The sequence below is a fragment of the Rhinoraja longicauda genome, chromosome 18 (genome assembly GCF_053455715.1).
Source record: "Rhinoraja longicauda isolate Sanriku21f chromosome 18, sRhiLon1.1, whole genome shotgun sequence".
Classification (NCBI taxonomy): domain Eukaryota; kingdom Metazoa; phylum Chordata; class Chondrichthyes; order Rajiformes; family Arhynchobatidae; genus Rhinoraja; species Rhinoraja longicauda.
Window position 1 is genome coordinate 19,627,440 of NC_135970.1, and position 20,659 is coordinate 19,648,098.

The 20,659-nt window shown below is 42.7% G+C and overlaps 1 protein-coding gene across 2 annotated transcripts in view; it reads left to right on the forward strand.

Annotated features, from left to right (window-relative positions):
* LOC144602092 (TBC1 domain family member 14) overlaps window positions 1-20,659 on the forward strand; it is a 73,383-nt gene that overhangs the window by 37,445 nt on the left and 15,279 nt on the right. For both annotated transcript variants that reach the window (XM_078414792.1, XM_078414793.1), the window contains one exon: window positions 13,616-13,731. In XM_078414792.1, the coding sequence (XP_078270918.1) occupies window positions 13,616-13,731 (116 nt within the window). The remainder of the gene's footprint in view (window positions 1-13,615; window positions 13,732-20,659) is intronic.

Here is a 20,659-nt window from a genome sequence, read left to right on the forward strand (position 1 = left end):
TCCTTTTTCCTCCCATATCCCAAAGGCGAGCAGGTTTGCAGGGTAATTGTACTCTGTAAAATTGCCCATCCTTAGTAAGGAATGGATGTGAAAGTGGGAGAACATGAACTAATATGAAGGTTTGATCAATGATCAGTGTGGACTCAGTGGGCCAAAGGGCCTGTTTCTATGCTGTGTCTCTAAATGAAGAAACTAAGCACATGGGAGCTATATTGAAAGCTCCTGGCCCATGGCCCCCACAACTCCAGATGCTTCCTTTCAGCAACTCTGTGTTGTGCCAAATGGTGTTTTTATTAATGTCCACTGTCAACAGTACATCATCTAATGTCAGGTTTTCACTAAACCATTTTGGTTGCCAAGAATTATATCCTACAACCTGTAAGTTTATTTGCTCTTGATAGTGATAGTGAGTACATAGTTTCCACTGTTTATTGTCCTCTTATATTCTCCCATAATGCCCAGTAGATGTTGATGGTCTTGATTTTTTTTAATGGTGGAAGTAAACCATTTTTGAAGCACATAAGCACGTACATTAGTTCCAACTGTTTTATTTTCGTTTGGATTTGTCTCTAGCCTTTTCTGAAAGTTCAGAAATGTTCTTGTGGAAGGGGCCTGACAAATATAATAACGGTTGATTTCTCGTTTGTGGTTCAGTGCCAGAGCAAATGGTGATAATGGTCTTACAGCGCAGTAGGCCCTTCGGCCCTCTTCACTGAACCCTGACACTTACTAAAGCCTGAACCTTGACCCCAAGAACAGCACGTTGACCTCACAGCCCTTCTGAAAAATAGCCGTTTGCATTCTACCTGCCTCTCTTGGTATACCTTGCTCGCTGCCATTCTGACAGGTGCCTCTAACCCATGCTCCTGGGAGGCCTCATTCCTCATACATCCTTTAAACCCATCAGAGTCATGTTTCCCGTGCTCACTCTAAACTCATCAGGTCCTTTGTTCCCATGCTTTCTTTAACCTCATAAGGCTCCATTTCCTAAACTTTCACCTGGACCCCGTTTCCCATGCTCCCTCCAAAACTGTTTCAAGTGCCCTCTTTTTACGTTTTATCAGGGTCCTGTTAACTGCATTTCTTTCAAACTCACCACGGCCCTGTTTCCTTTATTCCTCCAAACTTTCCATCCTGCCCCATTTCCCATGCTCCCTTTAACACACCTGTTCTCATTAATGTGCTTCCTTTGAACTCACTACAAAGTTTGTTATACTCCAGTGTTACATCTTTTTTTAAAAAGTGAATTAGAAGTGTGAGCAAAACACAAAGTGCTCGAGGAACTTAGTGGGTCAGGCAGCATCTGTGGAGGGAATGGATAGATGTTGTTTCAGGTCTGGACCCTTCGTCAGACATAGAGTAGAGGCGAGGAAGCCGGAAAGGAAAGATGGGGGAATGGGGCAAAGCCTGTGAAGTGATAGGTAGATAGAGGGGAAGGGGGATACGACTGGCAGATGGTTGGAATAGGTGACAAAGAATAGAGGTGAAGTAGAGCCAAAAGGTTGTCGGATAAGTGAAATATAAGAAGAGGATGAGTGAAATATAAAGCCAGACAGAGTGATATGGATGGATGGAGACAGGGGGGAAGGGAAAGAATGGATAAAAGGGAAATGAGGAACTCAGGGATTGCACAGGGGAGATGAGCATATTAATTAGAGCAGAGGAGAGCTCTTAGGTTTATGTTTATTATTGTCATGTGTACTGAGGTACAGTGAAAAGCGTTTGTTTGCATGCCATCCATTCAGATCAGATAATATTTTTCATGAATATAATCAAGCTAAAGGCAAATACAACAGTTCATAGAGTCATAGAGTGATACAGTGTGAAAACAGGCCCTTCAACCCAACTTGCCCACACCGGTCAACATGTCCCAGCTGCACTAGTCCCGCTGCCCACGTTTGGCCCATATCCCTCTAAACCTGTCCTATCCATGTACCTGTCTAAATGTTTCTTAAACTTTGGGATAATCCCTGCCTCAACTACTTCCTCTGGCAGCTTGTTCCATACACCCACCACCCTTTGTGTGAAAAAAGAAAAAATGTTGGAGATTTATAAGTGCTGCACTGACAGCCTCCTACCACTGACAGATGGATGTTCACTCTCCAATACCTGTATCCCAACCTATATCACAGAGATCCTTCTCCAGTTCCAACCAATTCTACATGGGAAGCTTTTCAGGGGGGTATAACAAAATTCTGGGCGAATTGTAGTGGAAATGAGGAATTTTCTTCATTTCCTATCACCAATAAAAGACTCATGAAGCCAATGGAAAGGAGTAAATTTAAAAATTCAGAAATGAAGGGGAATCAGTCCTTTTGGGGATTTAACTAACTGAATGGAAAATGGGTGCAGGGGCTTATTTCTAAGTTTCCTAAGCGACCATAATTATACTTCACTCTCACATTCAAATCAATCAATTGGACAGGTCATCGAACAAGTTCTTTTATGTTCCTATTCTCTTTGCTCCATCTCTCACCAAATGGTTACACTGGGCATTGACTGTGTACAATACCCCTAAAGGCTGGTTGGTAATACAATATAAGTGACTTTTATTGATATCTCGAGTCCTCTCCTTACAAGTTACAGCAGTGGAGTAAAAAAACATCGACTTTTAGCTGTGTAGTCTAAAACAAAATGGTTCCAGTGATTTAAAATCTGAAAGGGTATCTTTGGATAGTTAATAGGTTAAAGAGTGAAGAACAATGAGCTCATTTCACAGGAAGTTAATGGACTGCATTGGATTCCCTTTTGTCCCAAGTGGAGTTGAAGATAATGGGCCACAATTTGTATAGCACGGCATCTATTGGTTTCTGTTGTTGGTTGGACGGACCCCTGCAGCTCAGGGTAAATGGGTACTTGCTGAGTTACTGAAAGTGCGAGCTGATAATGGTGTAGTGCCGGGGGGTGGGGTAAGAATCAGGGTATCTCTGACCTGTGAAAGTGGAGCAAGTAGCAGGGTATCCCCTCCAATTCTACCATGGGATTGAATAAATAGCGCAAGAAATTTAACGGAGGGGTAGAGAGGATAAGGAAGAATTAATATCAGATTGTACAGCGGGGTAGAGAGGATAAGGAAGAAAACGCATCTAAAATTCATCAAAGATAGAAAGCCAGGCCATGCAACATTTCCCAGACTTCACAACATTTGTAACACATTGTGCATACAAAGGAGCAAAAAAAAGCAAACTGTTGGAGGAACTCATTCGGTCGAGCAGCATCTGTGGGGGTGGGGAGGGGGTGGCAATGAATTGTCAACATTTTGCATCAAGATTCTGCATCAGGACATCTTAACCCGAAATGTCGGCAATTCAGTTTCTTCCCATTGATGTTGTTCCGCCCACTGAGTTCATCCAGATGTTTGTTTTTGGTCCAGATTCTAGCATCTGCAGTCTCTTGTGTCTCCACCAACAAAGGGGCTTGAATGAATACTGAATGGTTTATACCATTTCAACCTATTACTAACAGTCCCTTTGTTCCACCGATTGCTTCCCCCATCTTCTCTGCTGCTAACACCAACTAGCTTTCACTTTTTGTCAGTTCTGTACAAGGGTCTTTGACCTGAAGCACTGATTGTTTTGATTGACTGATGAAAGATGCAGCATGGAAACAGTCAATTGACCCAACAAGCCCACACCAACCATCAATCATCAGTTCACACTCGTTCTATGTTATCCCACTTTCTCATTTACTTCCTACACATTAAGGGTAATTTACAGATTCTAATTAACTTACAAACCACCATGTCTTTTGTATGTGGGAGGAAACTGGAGCACTTGAAGGAAGCACATGGGGTCATAGGAAGAGCGTGCAAACTCCACTCAAGCAGCACCCGAGGCCAGGATCGCACCCAGGTCTTTGACACTATGAGCAGCAGCTTTGCCAGAATCTTTGTCCTAGGGTGGAAATATCAAACACCAGAAGGCATAGCTGTAGGATTAGAGGGGGAAAGTTTAAAGGAGATTAGACCAAGTGGACCCGTTGGGCTCAAACCTCTCCTGCATTGGTGCAGCACCCTCTCCTCCCCCCGTCCCCTCTTCCCCCCCTCCCCTCCTCTCCCCTCCTCTCCCACTCCCCTCCCCTCCTCCCCCCTCCCTCCCTAGGAGATAGATTTAATCTTTAAAATGTGAATAACTGAAAATATAACACCGATTTCAATGAAACTTCTTCCATTAGCACCGAAGGGACGACGGTGAGTAAGGTGGGCCTAAAATTGTCGCACTATTATGTACCGTTTTGGCTGTAGTTCAGGAACAAACAAACAAACAAACAAATGAGAGTTTTATAATATAGATGTGCAGGGCTAGCTTTTTACACAGAGACTAATGGGTGCCTGAAACGCGCTGCCAGGGGTAGTGATGGAGGCAAATACGACAGGCACATGGACATGCAGAAAATGGAGGGATATGTGTTGGCATGGGCTGAAAGGACTGTTTCTGTGCCATACAGTTCTACGTTGTACATACGTTCTAAGCTGCTTTGCTGGGACTGAGATCTGCAAAGATTTTCTGAGAAGGTTTCCAATGTTTTAATTTCTATCCATGTTCTTGCACGTTGTGACTTTATCATGTCATTAAGCAATAAAGAGTGCAGAGAAGATTTACGAGGACATTGTCAAGACTCAAAGGCTTGAACTATAAAGAACGGTAGGACAGGATAGGATTTTATTCCTTGGAGTGCAGGAGGCTCAGGGGCAATCTCATAGAGGTGTATGAAATCCTGAGGGGAATAGATAGTGAATGCACAGTCTTTTCCCCAGGCTGGAGGAATCAACCAGAGGAGTTAGGTTTAAGGTGAGAGGCAAATTTTTCAGGTATATGGAAGGAGTTGCCAGAGGAGGTAGTTGAAGCAGGTACTACAATAGCATTTAAAAGACACTTGAACAGTTATACATTGATAGGAAAGGTTTAGACGGACATGGGCCAAACTTGGGCAAATGTGACTAGTTTAGATGGGGCATCATGGTCAGCATAGACAAGTTGGGCCGAAGGGCCTGTTTCCACGCCGTATGACTCTATGACTATGATGCTATAACTATGAATGAATTAAAATAAAATATGCAACCTGATGCCTGAATTATGTTACAAAAAACTAAGGTTGAATCCCTGGATATCGGGATTTACAGGAAAGATTGCAATATTATTTCCTGGAGAATAATGTGAGGTTTCTCAACCATGGGTATTTATTTGAAAGAAGATATAACAATATTTTAAACCTCTAGTTTCCAGAGCGCTTTCTAACTCAAGATTTCTCTCCTGTTGTCTAAGTGTGTGGTAGAACGATGATGGAGATGAGTTGGTTGGAGGTTTTTGGATGATGTATCTACTAAGATGGTCGACAGTGAACCTGATAGTTCTCTTACTTTGAATCTTAAGCAATTCCACTAGCCCCAAATGGCGTGCCTTTTGCATTTTCAGGTCTGTTTGCCTGTGTGGAACACTAGGAAAAACACAAAGTGCTGGTGGAACTCAGTTGGTCAGGCAGCATCTGCGGAGTGAACGGACTCATGATGTTTTGGGTCGGGACCCTTCATTTTAAACATGAGGGAGTTTTGAACTGAGCTTTCACTTTCCAAGATTATAGTGTAGTAGTTTATAGAAGAAATTGGTTAAGGTTAAAATATTCTGCAAAAGATTAACAATATTGCATATTAATCCGATAGTTACTGTCACAGCCACATCCTGAATCTCCTACATTGCCCATGTGCACTGGAAAAGTGCCAAGATTTACCAGGTGCTTAGAAGGTGTGAGTCCAAATCCAAAAGGATTCTGCTTTTGCATTAAAACCAGACTCCAATGACTCTCTTTGAATGGAGCAGTATTTTAGAGCAAGCTGCAGAAGTCTCCCAATCAGTCATCATCCTTCTCATCTGCAGCACAGGACCTTCTGCCATTAATCTCACACCACGGCCTTTTGAAAGATTAAATTGAACAGCGGCCAGTGTTTACACTCAGCTGTTAAGAGGGTTCAGGGATGTTTGCATTTGGGAGCTTGATATACTCTTGGTTTCACTTAATGGGGGAGTGGTAGAGAGATCGCTATGGGAACAGTGCCAATTCTCCTGTACATTGGGATGTGCCTTGAGGCATCTGACAATGTAAGGAGGCCCCAGTGCTTTCACTGATTAGCCCCATCTTTCACCTTTCTGCCCCAATGAGCATCACTTAATGACTTCATTGCCCAGGAATTAAGCGCCTTGCACAAAGCCATTTCACCATTGATTGTTTAAAGACAAAATTAAGTGACTGTTCCTGTAGATTGGTTCTGACTTACTTTGTGACCCCTCTCTTTCGAAGTCTCCTCTTTTTGCATCTTCTCAGTTTCTTTGAGATCCCTGGGGGCACAGGTTTAGACATAGGTTTTTACGAAGTTGGAGCTTTCAAACCGAACCACCTAAGGCTCCTGACAGCCAGAGAAAGGGAGTGCAATATGGTCTTGTTCAAAATCCGAGCCTTGATCTTTCTGTGGCAAAAACACCCTTCTCGAGATTTATCATTAAATTATGGTCTGAGTGATCTGTAATAGCAGTCATTAAGGCTGGTCATTAACGAAAAGACACAAATTCTTATTGTATCATTTATGACCTCAGGACAAGATCATTTTGAAGCAAAGAAACTGTTGAAATATAGAAAATACAGCTGTCAATTTGTGCACAGCAGGCTTATAGGAAACAGCAGTGAGATAAAAGGCAGATAATGTGTGTTTTCTTCGGTGATGTTGGTTGATGCGTAAAAATGGGCTATATCACTAGGGAGAACAAAAAGAAAATTATATTAAATTGGAAAAACGAGGAGAAGATTTATAAGGTTGTTGTCAGGACTCGAGGGCTGAACGATAGATAGAGGTTGGTTGGGTTTGGACTTTATACCTTGGAGCTCAGGAGGCTGAGGGATGATCTTATGGAGGTGTATAAAATCATGAGGTGATTAGAAAGGGTGGATGCATAGAGTCTCCTATTAAAAGATTTAATAGGAACACGGGGGGGCAACGTTTTCACACAGAGGGTTTTGGGTACATGGCACGAGTTGCCAGAGGAAATAGTTGAGGCAGGTACAGCAACAATATTTAAGAGATATTTGGACAGGTACATCGACAAGAACGGTTTAGAGGGATATGGGCCAAACACAATCAAATGGCACTCACGTAGATGGGGATCTTGGTCGGCATGGATAAGTTGGGCCAAAGGACTTTAACTTCTCTCTCTTTTTCAACGCGGTGTTCATGGGACACCCAGATCACCTGAGAGGGAGATGAAGCCTCAGTTTGAAATAGGACAAATTTCAAACATCATACCATAATTCGCCAAAGATTGGACCAGAAGGAAAAGATCTCACAGATAGTTACACAGATTTCCCAGTGTGCCAGTAAACAACACTCTTTAATTAACATTTTACTAAGTGGATCATTTAATGAGTTGTGAGTGCTCAACTATGTTTGGCAAGAGAAGTGGATCATTGGCAAATGCTGTAGCTCTAGTTACAAATCCAAAGTTTTGCAGCCACTGGTTCATCAATAACTTCCATCATAAGGTTAGATGTTGGGATGTCCACTGATGACAGCACCAAGGTGCTGGAGCAGCAGACAGCGAGGAAGGCTGTGAAAGTGTACAGCCAGATATAAACCAGCTACAGAAATGAACAGAGAAAAGACAGGTGGAGTTTAAGCCAAACTAGTAAGAGACGTTGCACTTTGGGAATGCGAATGTAAGGGGAAGGTATACAGTTAATAGCAAGAATCTTGACACCATTGATATGCAGAGGGATCTTGGGGTGAAAGTAGTAACACAATACAGAGTGGTAAAGAAGGCATTCATATACTTGCTTTCATTAGTCGGGGCATTGAGTATGTCAGGAAGTTATGACACGGCTTTTATCAGACTTTGTTTTAGCCGTATTTGGAATATTGTGTGTAGTTCTATTCACCCCTTTACAGGAAGGATGTAGAGGCTTTGGAGAGGGTGCAGGAGGTTACCAGAATGCTGCCTGGATTAGAGGGTAGTCGTTACAAGAAGAGGTTGGACAAACGTGGATTGTTTTCTCTGGAACGTCAAAGACTGAGGAGAGACCTTATAAAAGTTTATAAAATTATGAGAGGCATGGATAAGGTAGACATTCAGAATCTTTTTCCCAGAGTGGAAATGTCAAAGACTAGAGGCATAGGTTTAAAGTGAGAGAGGCAATGGAGATGTGCACAGGAAGTTTTTTTACACAGTGGGTAATGGGTGCCTGGAGCACATTGCCTGGGATGGCGGTGGAGACAAATCAATTCTGGCATTTAGGAGATTTTTAAATAGGCACATGGTGAAGACCATCTCTAACAAGAGAGTGTCTAACCATCTCGTTATGCTCACCATTGACAAGGAACAACCATTAAATATCTCAGGTATATGTCGAACGTTAATCCTAAAAAGTTTTATTCGTAAATCAATGGCAAAAGGGTAGCTCGGAGAGAGTAGGTCCCCTTCAGAGTGGTAATCTATGTGTGTAGCCATGGGAAATGAGCAAGGTCTTGTATAAATATTTCTCATCTGTATTTATGGTGGAGAAGGACAAGGAAGTTAGTGAGTTCGGAGGAGCAGATAGTGATATCCTGAAATTTATCAGCATTACAAAGATGTTGGAAGTCTTGAAAAGCATTTAAGAGGCATCTGGACAGGTACTTGAATGAGCAAGGCACAGATATGGAATTAATGCAGGAAAGCTGCATTAATTTAGATTGGTATGATGGCCAGTGTGGACATGGTGGCCCGAAGGATCTGTTTCAATGCTGTACAACTCTATGACAATGGAATATGGAGAGAGAAGTCAGCAAAGTATTGAAGAACTGATGGGCACATACAGTTGTGAAGGAATCTGCTAAGAACCTTATGTCTTTGAAATGCAAAGTGTTCAGGAGTTTAATCAAACTAATAAAAACTGACAAAAAATAGCAACACCAAGCAATGGTAAACTCCAGAATTGATTTGTGACCATCTGGCTGTGCCTTTACTGTCTCCGATTTTTTTCTCACTTATCCCGTACACACTTTCATGACTTGCATTTATACAAGATTTTTCCTGTAGTTAAAACATCTCATGCTGTTTCACAGGTGCATGCAGGACAATATTTGCACAAAAGCAGGCTTTGGGAAATCTTAGAGGTATGTGGACAATTGGGATGGAGCGTGGGGACAGGGTTAAGCAAATAATTCCATAGCGATGGGTCTAGATAGCTGAACACCAGCCAGCAAAGGTAGTCATTATCCTGCAAAATACTGATAACCCTAATTTTCACCCCTGGTTAAGGAAGTGGAAGGAGTGATTAACATTATTCTTTCTCTGAAGAATCCCTTCCTGGACAACTAGGTCTAATTTAAAGTCAACCTGCTTCTCCTGCCTAAAAAATCGTTTCACTCCATCTTCCTTTTTAATCATCTTAAATACCTCTATCAGGTAACCACTTCACCTATATTTAACAGAATGACAGCTTAGACCATGTCACCCACTACTTGCAATGTAACCCTTAGCTTGTGTAATGCAGTGCTCAGGAATGAACACATTTACACCAGGTGGGTTTTACCCAGGGTCTTATATGTCCGGCTGTGCGTTACCTAACCCTTTAATCATCTGAAACACTGTAATTAGATCATCCCCTCAATAGAGTTGAAGGGGGCAGAGCAAGCCTCCACTGCTGCCAGGTGTCTCTTTAACTATTGTCATAACAGCTCAATAGTTTGAGCACTTCCCCACAAATCAACATCCCTCCCCACTGCCCCCTTACTCCCTCTCCCCCCTCCTTCACCAATACTCACCCCAGCAACCCCACTGCACACAGGAAGTTATGCACATAGCTGAACCAGAAAATGGATGGATTATTGGTCCCTTGGAAGACGAGATAAGAGAGAAGTGAACGCGGTGAGGTCCTTTGATGATACAGCAAATTGTAGCTGTCTGCATTTTATTTCTTTGTGACAGGAAGGTGTTATTGTTTCCTCGCGGGTTTGCCAGACCATCCCCAACGGCTATCAACATACCTCACGGGATGAGGGTAGCTTATTGTAAATAGCTCAAATGTTTCCAGTTCCTCAGGAAATGCGGAGGACAGAACGTGTGGAAATGAAAGATGACTTGAGATGAACCTTGTCACCCTTGCTGAATTAAGTTATAGCTCCATTGGCATTACTTCAATTGGAATAATAAACTGCAAGCCAGCAAGTGAAAAGGAAATCAGAATATTAAATCTATCACTTAGATATATTACTGGACATAATTTGCATTTGTAAAGGAGCTTTCTTGACATCAGTTTGTTACAAATCACTTAGATAACAAATTATTTTTCTCGCAATTGGCAGGTGACAATTTTAAGATCAGTGTTATCTTAATAATGATTCCCTACAATTAATGTGTTTCTGTTGCAATGCAGAGAAATTGCAGGCAAAAAGTACAGAACAGACACCAAAGGAATAAATGATGAGGCCACCAATTTTAATGATCATGAGTGAGGAAGAAATATTGATCAATCTTGTGGTATGTCCACCTTCATTGGTTGGAGCATTAAATATAAGAGTCAGAAAGTTATGATGAAGGTGGTTTGGTTTGGTTTGACTTCATTTGGTTTGACTTCATTTGCAATATTGCATGGTGTTCTGGTCGCACTACTGCAGGAAGGATTTGAAGGCTTTGGAAAAGGTGCAGAACCAGGTTATCATAATGCTGCATAGATTAGGTGGTAATATCTACAAGGCGTTATTCTGGCACTTAGTATTTTGATCAACATTCCAGCATCTGCAGTTCGTTGAGTCCCCAAGACTGTCTAAATATTAGTAACAGCAGTTAAGTGGTCTTCCACATTTTCAGTTGATTAGTATGGCTGGCATCAATTCTACCCACAAAACCCCACCTTCGTTTCAAGGCAGCTGAATATCTGTGCCTCGACCTCCTTTAATTTTATGAGTTGCTGTGGGAGAGCCGAACTGCTACTGATGTGGCCTTTCTCAAGGTTTATATATGAAAATACCTTTCATCGGACGAACAAAGTGGACTTTGTGCCACTTTGAGGAGATAATACTCAGGTGGAGATTCGTTACGTGTTCCGTACAAGCACAAAGCTTTCAATGGAGCAGGATTTTGATAGCAACAGAATTGGAGACGAGGGGCACATCTTTCTCAAGTCGATAGCAATCAGCAGGTCACTCGAGACTTGCACATATCTGAATAACAAGCATTTCTTGCATTGTTCTGTCGAAGGAACAATTTACATGGCCTCACCTCTTGTCTCTGCCAGTGTTCCAGCTTAAATTGACCCTAGCTGCGATTATTGTCTGACAAGGGAAGTGGAAACCAGTCAGTGTGAATCACAATAATGCTGGGGCTTTCTTACTTAATGGGTGCCACACTGTGCCATTCATAACTGCCTCACTGGAATCTGTATGACCTGAATGTCTGTCAGCAATACCAACTTGCATAACTGTAGTATCTTCCAACGTATTTCAAGATGTTTCACATATGTATTATCAAATGTTTAGGTTTAGGTGTATCATTGCCACATGTACTGGAATGTAGTGAAAAGCTTTGTTTTGCATGCTATCCAATCAAATCAGATAATACTTTACATAACTACAATCAAGCCAAACTCTGGTACAATAGGTGGAGCAAAGAGAAAGATACAGAGTACAAAATATAGTTGTCTGCATTTTAACACACCAGTTCCAGAGACAAGGTCCAATGTCAGCAGTGGGGTAGTGGTGAATTGAACAGTAACCTAGCTTCTCGAAGGACCATTGAGAAGCCTGATAACAGAGGGAAAGAAGGTGTTCCTGAGTCTGGTGGTGTGGGGTTTCCAGCTCTGTGTCTTCTGCCTCGCCAGAGGGTGGAGAAGAAAGAATGACCAGCGTGAGAAAAGTCCTTGTTTACGATGGCTGCTTTCCCGAGGCAGTGGTCAGTGCAGATGAAGTCAATGATGGGGAATCTGATTTGTGTGGGGGACTGGGTTATGTCCACAACTCTCTGCAATTCTTTGTCATCTTGGGCAGCGCTGTTCCCAAACCAAGCTTTGACGTAACCTGACAGTCTGCTTTCTAAGGTGCATCTGTAGAAGTTGGTAAGAGTTATTGGAGACATGCCAAAGTTCCTCAGTCTCCTGAGGAAGTAGAGGTTTTGGTTTGCTTTTATGATTGTAGCTTCCTTATGGTTGGACCAGGGCAGATAGCTGATAATATTTACGCCTAGGAACTTGAAGCCCACAACCAATTTCCAATTCAGCATCATTGATGCAGATTGGGGCATGTTTTCCACCATGCTTCCAACTTCAGGAATGCAATTTGACCTCAGAATCTGTGCAGCACAGAAACAGCCCTTTTTGCCCCATCTTATCCATGCCGACCATGTTGCCGATCTGCACTAATTCCATTTGTCCACAGCAGCCCGTATCCCTCTACGCCTTTCCTGTCTAAGTACCCGTCCAAGTTCCTTTAAATGTTGTAATTGTACCTGCCTCCAACACTTCTCTGGCAACTTATTCCAGGCAGCGACTACCCTCTGTATGATAAACATGCTTCAGGACTCTCTCACCTTAAACTTGTCGTCTGGTTCTAGATTCACTCATCATGGAAAATTGCTTTCTTTTATCTACCCTATTCATGCCCTTCATAATTTTATGTTTATATCAGGTCACCCCTTAGCTTCTTCCAGTTCAGGAAAACAGAGCCAAGCCTACTCACCATTGATGAGATAAGATTAGGGTTGTGTGGGCTGGTTGCAAATGGTTGCAGGAAAATAACTGTTCCTGATCCTGGTGGTATGAGACTTGTGGCTTTTGTACCTCCTGCCACATGGTACAAGGGAGAAGATGCCATGGCCAGGATGGTGGGGATCCTTGATGATAGATGCTACATTCTTGAGGCAATGCCTCATGTAGATGCTTTCGATGGTGAGGAGAGCTGTGCCCTTGATGGACCAAGCTGACCACCACTCTCTGAAGCCTCTTGTTTTCTTGAGCTGTTCAGGCAACATCTGTGGAAAGAGTTAACATTTCTGATCTAAGGGTTAACTCCTTTTCTCTTCCCAGGGGTACTGACTCCCTTTACCAGTCTTTTGTGTAAGTGCTCCAGATTTCCAAAATATTGTTTCTTAGTTTCAGCTCGAAGGGCTCATCCTTAATTTTATCTATAGTGGGCCTCTGTTCTAGATTGCTCCAGAGAAAAATAGAAAAAATGTGGCCAAAACTAGGACAAGCAAGTTAAAGAATTTTGGAATCATAGTCAGCACGGAAACAGGCCCTTCAACCTAATTCGTCCGCGTTGACTAAGGAGCCCCATCTAAGACAGTCCCATTTTCTCGTGTTTGGTAACCATACCTCTGAACCTTTCCACTCTATGCACCCTTTAAGTTTTGACAATTCCAAACAAAGAAAATGCAAGAAACACACCAAAGAGGGTAGTATCTGTGCAGACAGAAACACGATTGACGTTACAAATGGAGAAAGTTAGTCAGAACTTTAACTTTAATTTTCTCTCTCCACAGATGCTGCCTGATTATTGAGTGTTTTGAGCATTTTGTGTATTTTCTTCTTATTTTAAGAAATTGTTAAGTCTCGTTCAATATCTTTATTCACTCCTACTTTTATTTTGTTTCTCTCACAGCTCCAGGTACAGTATCCTGGTCCCGGCTCTCTGGATGACCAAGGTGCATAAGTGGGAGCTGGACTGCATGCAAAGTGTTGTGTTGGAGGAAGAGGAGGAAGAAATGATGTCCTCAGGTACCAGATGACTTTTCTTCTCTTCAACAAAGGTAGAAATGGCTGGAAGCACTCAGCAGTCAGGCAACATCGGTGGAGTGAGAAAATTAACCTTTCAAGCCTGGGATTCCTCATCACCTTACCTCCACTCCTATTCTTTAAACTGGTGCCTGACAGAGGCATCTCTGACTGGCTTCATAGAGCCTGACTTCCAATATTGAAAGAACTTGCACCATTCGTAACCAGTAGTATTTTGCAACAAATTGGACATGGGTCCGAAGAAGGGTCCCAATCTGAAGCTTCATCGATCTATTCCCACCACAAATGCTGCCTGACCTGCCGAGTTCTTCCAGCACTTTGTGTTTTGCTCAAGATTTCAGAATCCAGTTTCTAGTGCCCCCTTTGCAAACAATCAAGTTATATTTGGAATGCAGTTACATTTGCATTGTTGACAATATGGCACATGTACAGAACATTTCCGTGGCTTGTGATATGATTACCTTTTTGATCCATTCACGGGATCCGAGCATTGCGGGAAATTTGGAGGTTTATTATCCATATAATATTGCTGTTCCTGGACAATACAGAGACTGGGGTGTAAGCCTGGAGTCAGATACAGGCTAGAGCCCAGTAAGCCTAGAGAGGATGTTGAAAAGGATTGTAAGGATATAGCCGGTGCAGAAGGGCTTGAGTTATAAGGAGAGATTGGACAGGCTGGGACTGTTTTCCTGGAGCGAAGAAGTCTGAGGGATGTGTAAGAAGGAACTATAGATGCTGATTTAAACCAAAGATACACGCAAAAAGCTGGAGTAACTCAGTGGGGCAGGCAGCATCTCTGGAGAGAAGAAATGGGTAACGTTTTGGGTCGAGACCCTTCTTTATGACCTGACAGAGGGTTATAAAATTATGAGGGCACAGTCTTTTTCCCAGGTAAGGGAGTCTAAAATGAGACGGCATAGGTTGAAGGTGAGAAGGGAAAGATTTTTTAAAAAGAGGGCCTGAGGGATAAGTTTTTCCACACAGATGATTGTGGGCATATGGAATGAGATGCCACAGAAAGTGATAGAGGCAAGTACAGCTACAACTTTTAAAAATCATTTAAACAAGAACAAGGAAAGGTTTAGAGAGTCAATGCGGGCAAATGGGATGAGCTCAGGCAATCTGATGGGCCTCTTGGGCAGCTTGAACGAGTTGGACCAAAGGGCCTCTTTCCATGCTGAATAGCTCTATAACTTTTTTAATTAATTGCATTTTTCCAGTTGCCATGATGGGATTTCAACTCACACTCTAGATCAGTGATGTACGCAAATGAATTATTACCAAGTAACATCACTGTGGGCTACCATGCCCCTCATGAGAACAGTTGCTTCAGCAATTCTAAGTTCAGCTCAGTTCATTTCAATTTAGTTTAGTTTATTGCCACGTGTACTGAGGTACAGTGAAAAGTTGTTGTTGCATGAGAAACAAATTATGTACCAGTGCATGGAGAGAAACTACACTTCAAAACTTCAATAGGAAAGATGACATTTTGCTGGAAAGGGTGCAGAGAAGATCCATGAGGATGTTGCCAGCACTCAAGGGCCTGAGATACAGGGAGAGGTTGGGCAGTCTAGGACTTTATTCCTTGGAGCACATGAGGCTGAGGGGTGATCTTATAGAGGTGTATAAAATCATGGTGTATAGAGGGGAATAGATAGGGTGAATGCACGGTCTTTTTTTCCAAGGGCAGGGGAATTAAGAACTAGAGCGGAAATGTTTGATAGCGAAGTAAGGGGCAACCTTTTCCACACATGTTTGATGGTGGGTAAATGGAATGAGCTGCAGAGTAATTGGTTGAGGCAGGTACAGTGACTTAAAAGATATTTTGACAGGAACATAGACAGGAAAGGTTTAGAGGGATATGGACCAAACAGAGGCAACTAGGTCTTGGGTAGATGGGGCATCTTGCTCAGCATGGACAAGTTGGGGCGAAGGGCTTGATTTCATGCTGTATAACCATACAAAATGCAGTCCACTGGCTATGAAACACATTGGGTCAGAGTGAGGCAATGAAAGGCACTGCAAATTCTCCTTTTCTTATAGGTCTGGAATTTGAACAACTAGGAAAGTCAATGAAGTAATTTTTAATTGGAAGTGTTGGATCATAATGTGTGTGAAGTTCATCTTGCCAAACACCCAGTCAGCAAAAAGAGGCGTGGGGTGAGGGGGGGGGGGGGGGGGAGATGATACATGACTTAACCTGCAGTAGTTTCTCAAAGATGCTAATGACCAGATGAATAATGGAAATATGGGTGAAGCAATCTTAATCTTCAGAGCTCTGTTGGCATGGTGCCATACCTTCAATTAAAGGATGAGGTAAGTCATACAATGTGTTCTTGGGGGAAGGGTTATGAATTGTGCAGCTGGATGGGTAGTTAGTTTGAAAACCGCAAATGAGATAGCCATAATATATATGTAGGAAATGTCACCCATTCCTTCTCTCCAGAGATACTGCCTGTCCCGTTGAGTTACTCCAGCATTTTGTGTCTATCTTAGCCTAAATGTTTCTTATGCTGAATGGATGTTTTTAGCCAGGGTATGGGAGAGAAAGATCAGAAAGGCAGATGCAAAAAACTGGAGATACTGGAATCATGAACAAAGTATTGGAGGAACTCAGTGGGTCACGTAGCAACTGTAGAGAGAAATGGACGACGTTTGGGGTCTGGGCAGTGGGAGAAGATGGTGAGAGAAATTTGTGCGCATTGGGGGGGAGGAGGTCAAGGGAAAGAGAAGGGGGTAGGGGGGTATTACTTGAAATTGTAGAATTCAATATTCATCGTTTTGGGTTGTCAGTGGAATATGAGGTGCTATTCCTCCAGTTGCGTATAGCCTGACTCTGGCAATGAAGGAAACCAAGGACCAAAAGGTCATCATGATCTAAAAGGCATTGGCTTTTCTTATACTTCAAGTATTTCCCGACACTCTAACCATGGCCCTCTCCTATCTCTTATCCGTACACTGACTCTTGGCAAATCATTGGGAAAAGTTGTTTCATTTTCCATGTAAAGGAACATCAACAACACCCATTCTCATCCTGTTCACTGTCTCCGAGACATCGTACTGCTTGCATTGCATCTATTCCGTCTACACTAGTTCTATGTTATCCTACTGCCTAGATGATAATGGGAAATTTTACAGAGACCAATTATTCCACAAACCCACACTTCTTTGGAACATGGGTGAAAACCGGAGCACCTGGAAGAAACAAACACAATCAAGGAGATCTCCACACAGACAGCACCCGGGGTCAGGATCAAACCCAGATCTCTGGTATTGTGAGGCAGCAGCTCTACCAGCTGCACCACTGTGCCGACCAGATATATGATTTTAGGATGTAAGGAATCTAGCATGATTTCTTGCTCAACATTTTCTCTGTTTCACTACATTTTTCCCCCCAAAAAAGCTATTAAATTCCCTTTAAAATTGTTAGTCATAAGCACGTAAACAGGCCCTTCGGCCCAACTTGCCAATACCAACCAAGATGCCGTATCTCGGCTATTCCCATTTGCCCGCATTTGGCTCATTGATGGTGGGGAACAATGGAAATAAAATGGAAATTTACAACAAAGATGGCCATTCCAGGCTATTATGGCATGGATAATCAGACATGATCATATTGAATGGAGGTGCTGGCTCAAAGGGCCAAATGGCCTACTCCTGCACCTATTTTCTATGTTTCTATATTTCTATTATGTCCTTATTGGCTGATAAAAGAATTATTTGTTAATCTCATTAAAACCAGTTGATTTTCATGCCATTCCCTACAAATCTGGACTGGACAGAGCTGTGCAGCACAGAAATACTTCACAGTTAGTCCATCTTGCCCATGCCCAATCGAGTTGGCATATTGGACTAGTCCCATCCGCCTGCATTTGGCCCATAACCAACTAAACCCTTCCTATCCATATATTTGTCCAAATGTCGTTATAAAATGGTAATTGTATCCGCTTCTACAGTTTCCCCTGGCAGCTCATTTCAGATTCGGACTACCCTCTGAGTAAAGAAAGTTGCCTCTGTGGTCCCTCTCAAACATCTCCCCTCTCACCTTAACCCCATGCCCTCTAGTTTCTAAACTCTCAACCCTGGGAACACTTGCCTTTATCAGCTAGAAAATGAACAAATTCTAAATGAGTCCTCAAAGGGGTTAATCTCTGCCATTTTATTTCATTGGACAAAGTCCAGATCTACCCTAATGAGTCTGAAAAGAAATGAGGAACTGAAATTACTGTAAGTTTTTGAGAAGCGTGTTTCTATTTGTTGAAACTTGGGCAGGATTCCCGAGCATTGAGAAGTCGATAAAGTAAACCCCCAACCACTCAAATAGCCCCAAGAGACATACCTGAAAACTGTAAATCAGAATGTTTTTGAAATTATTATAACAGATTTGGATGAGAAGTGAAGAATATTTTTGTTAGGACAGAGGTGATTAATGAGTGAGTCAGTAGAGGTATTTGAAATGATAAAGAAATGGTTCGGCCTTGCTCCAAGGTTCTTATTCAGAACTGTGAGACTGCCACTGGGATATTTTACTCATTTACTGAATGTGTGTGTCGTTGGCATGGCCATTATTTATTGCCCAACTCTAATGGCCCCCTGGGTGGGTGCCTTCTAGCAAGCCACAGAACATGTAGCAAGGTGAAAAAACAAAGTGCTGGAGGAACTCAGCATCTGCAGAGGGAAATGGGCAGGTGATGTTTTGAGTCAGGATCTTGCTAGAACATGTTCGTAGAGCAGGGGAGAGGCATGAGTCACAGAGGTGGATCAGTGGTGGTGGTTCCTCACAGATGGGCCACACAGTGGCATAGAGCTGCTGCCTCTAATGCCAGAAACCCAGGTTCAACTCTGACCTTGGGTGTTGTCTGTGTGGAGTTTGCATGTTCTCCCAGTGACCACTTGAGCTTCTTCAAGATGCTCAGGTTTTGTCAGATATCCCAAAAATCTGTCCCTGAATTTGGTGGTACATGCTTTCAAGCTATTGTATCCACTGCTTATTGGGAGGGGAGAAAAAGGAGAGTAACTGACATGTAACTACTTAATATTGTAGCTGCATTCCTGATGCAGCGTGAAGTTGGATGTAGATAGGCTCATTTGTGTGATGGACTGGGCTACAACTCTATGCAACTCTGCATTTTACTAGTGGTCTTGGGTAGGTTGTTGTCAAACCAGGTTGTTTTGCATCCTGATGCATCTGTAGTTGGGAAGAGTCGTTGGAGACATGCCAAAAGTTCTTAATCTCCTGAGGAGGTAGCGTTGGAGCCCTTTTTTGGCCGTAACTTCAGTGTGGTTCTTGGTGATGTTTAGGACCTTGAAGCTTTCGACTATTTCCACTTCGACACCATTGATGCTGACTGGGGCATGTACACCATTTTGTTTCTTCAATCAATAACTAACTCCTTTGACTTGCTGAAGTTGAGGGAGAGGTTGTTTGCTTGACGCCATTTTTCTAAGCTCCTTTTTGTGTGAGGGAGAGAGTGGAGATGGAGTGTCATTTCCTGTAGTCAGTGACGATTGCTACATCAGATCAACAGTCTGTGCTCACTGTCAGAAATGGGGACAAAGAATGTAGGTGAGCTTCAAAACTCTCGCAATTAATACTCTGCAATGTTTCCACTGATGTGTGAAGCATTTCAAATATATGTAGTGTATTTGCTGTTGGACTCTTTTGGCACACCCACTCACTCATCATTCCTATCATTGCATGACTCTTTCCCCTTCCTCCTTCTCTAAAAACATTAATCGTACAAAATAGTCGGCACAGTGGCACGGCATGTGAATGGGCAGCATGGTGGCGCAGCTGTAGAGTTGCTGCCTTACAGCACTTGCAGCGCCAGAGACCAAGGTTTGATCCCGACTACGGGTGCTGTCTGTAGGGAGTTTGTACATTCTCCCATGACCTGAGTGGGTTTTCTCCGAGATCTTTGGTTTCCTTCCACATTCCAAAGACATACAGGTTTGTAGGTTAATTGACTTGGTATAAGTGTAAAACTGTCCCCAGTGCGTGTAGAATAGTGTTAATGTGCAGGGATTGCTGGTCGGTGTGGACTCGGTGGGCCAAAGGTCCTGTTTCCGCTTTGTATCTCTAAACTAAACTAAACGAAAATAGAGTCAGAGCTGTACAGCACAGAAATGGGCACTTTGGCCCAACATGTCCATGCCACCCGTGATGGTTACCTGCACTTACCCCATTTGGGTGAATTAGGTCAATATTCTATCCATTCCCACCCCAGTCCAAATGTCTTTTAAACATTGTCATTGTGTCTGTCACCACCACCTCCTCTTACAGATCATTCCAGATAAGCACCACTCTCTGCATGGAAATATTGTCCCTCAGATCTCCTTTAAATTTCTCACCTTAAATTATTGCACTCAAGTTTTAGACTCCCTGACCATGGGAATAAGATTCTAGGAATCTACTGTAACTATGCCCCTCACAATCTTATAAACCTCTGCACGCTCACCTCTTAGCCTGCTACAGTCCATTGAGAACAAACCCAGACTGTCCAATTTCTCCTTATAAATAAAGGCCTTCGTTTTAGGCAACGCTGATAAATCTCTTTTGTTATCTCCCTCTCTCCCTCTCCCCCCCCCCCCCCCTCTCCACCACTCCCCCCCTCTCCCTCTCCCTCTCCCTCTCCCTCCCCCTCTCTCTCCCTCAATCTACCAAATCATTCTTGTGGAAATCATTCGACTGGAATGTTTGTGTTGGGGTCATGTGTCTTGTGTTCTTTTTTTGTATGACTGCTATGTAGTTTCGTTCGGTACCTCGGTACCGAATGACAAATAAAGCTCTGTTATATACTGTTATACTGTTATATATACAATCCTCCAAATATGGCTTACCCAATGCTTTGTACAGCTGCAACATGAGATCCCAATTTGAATATGTATCCATGAAGGCAAGACACCAAAT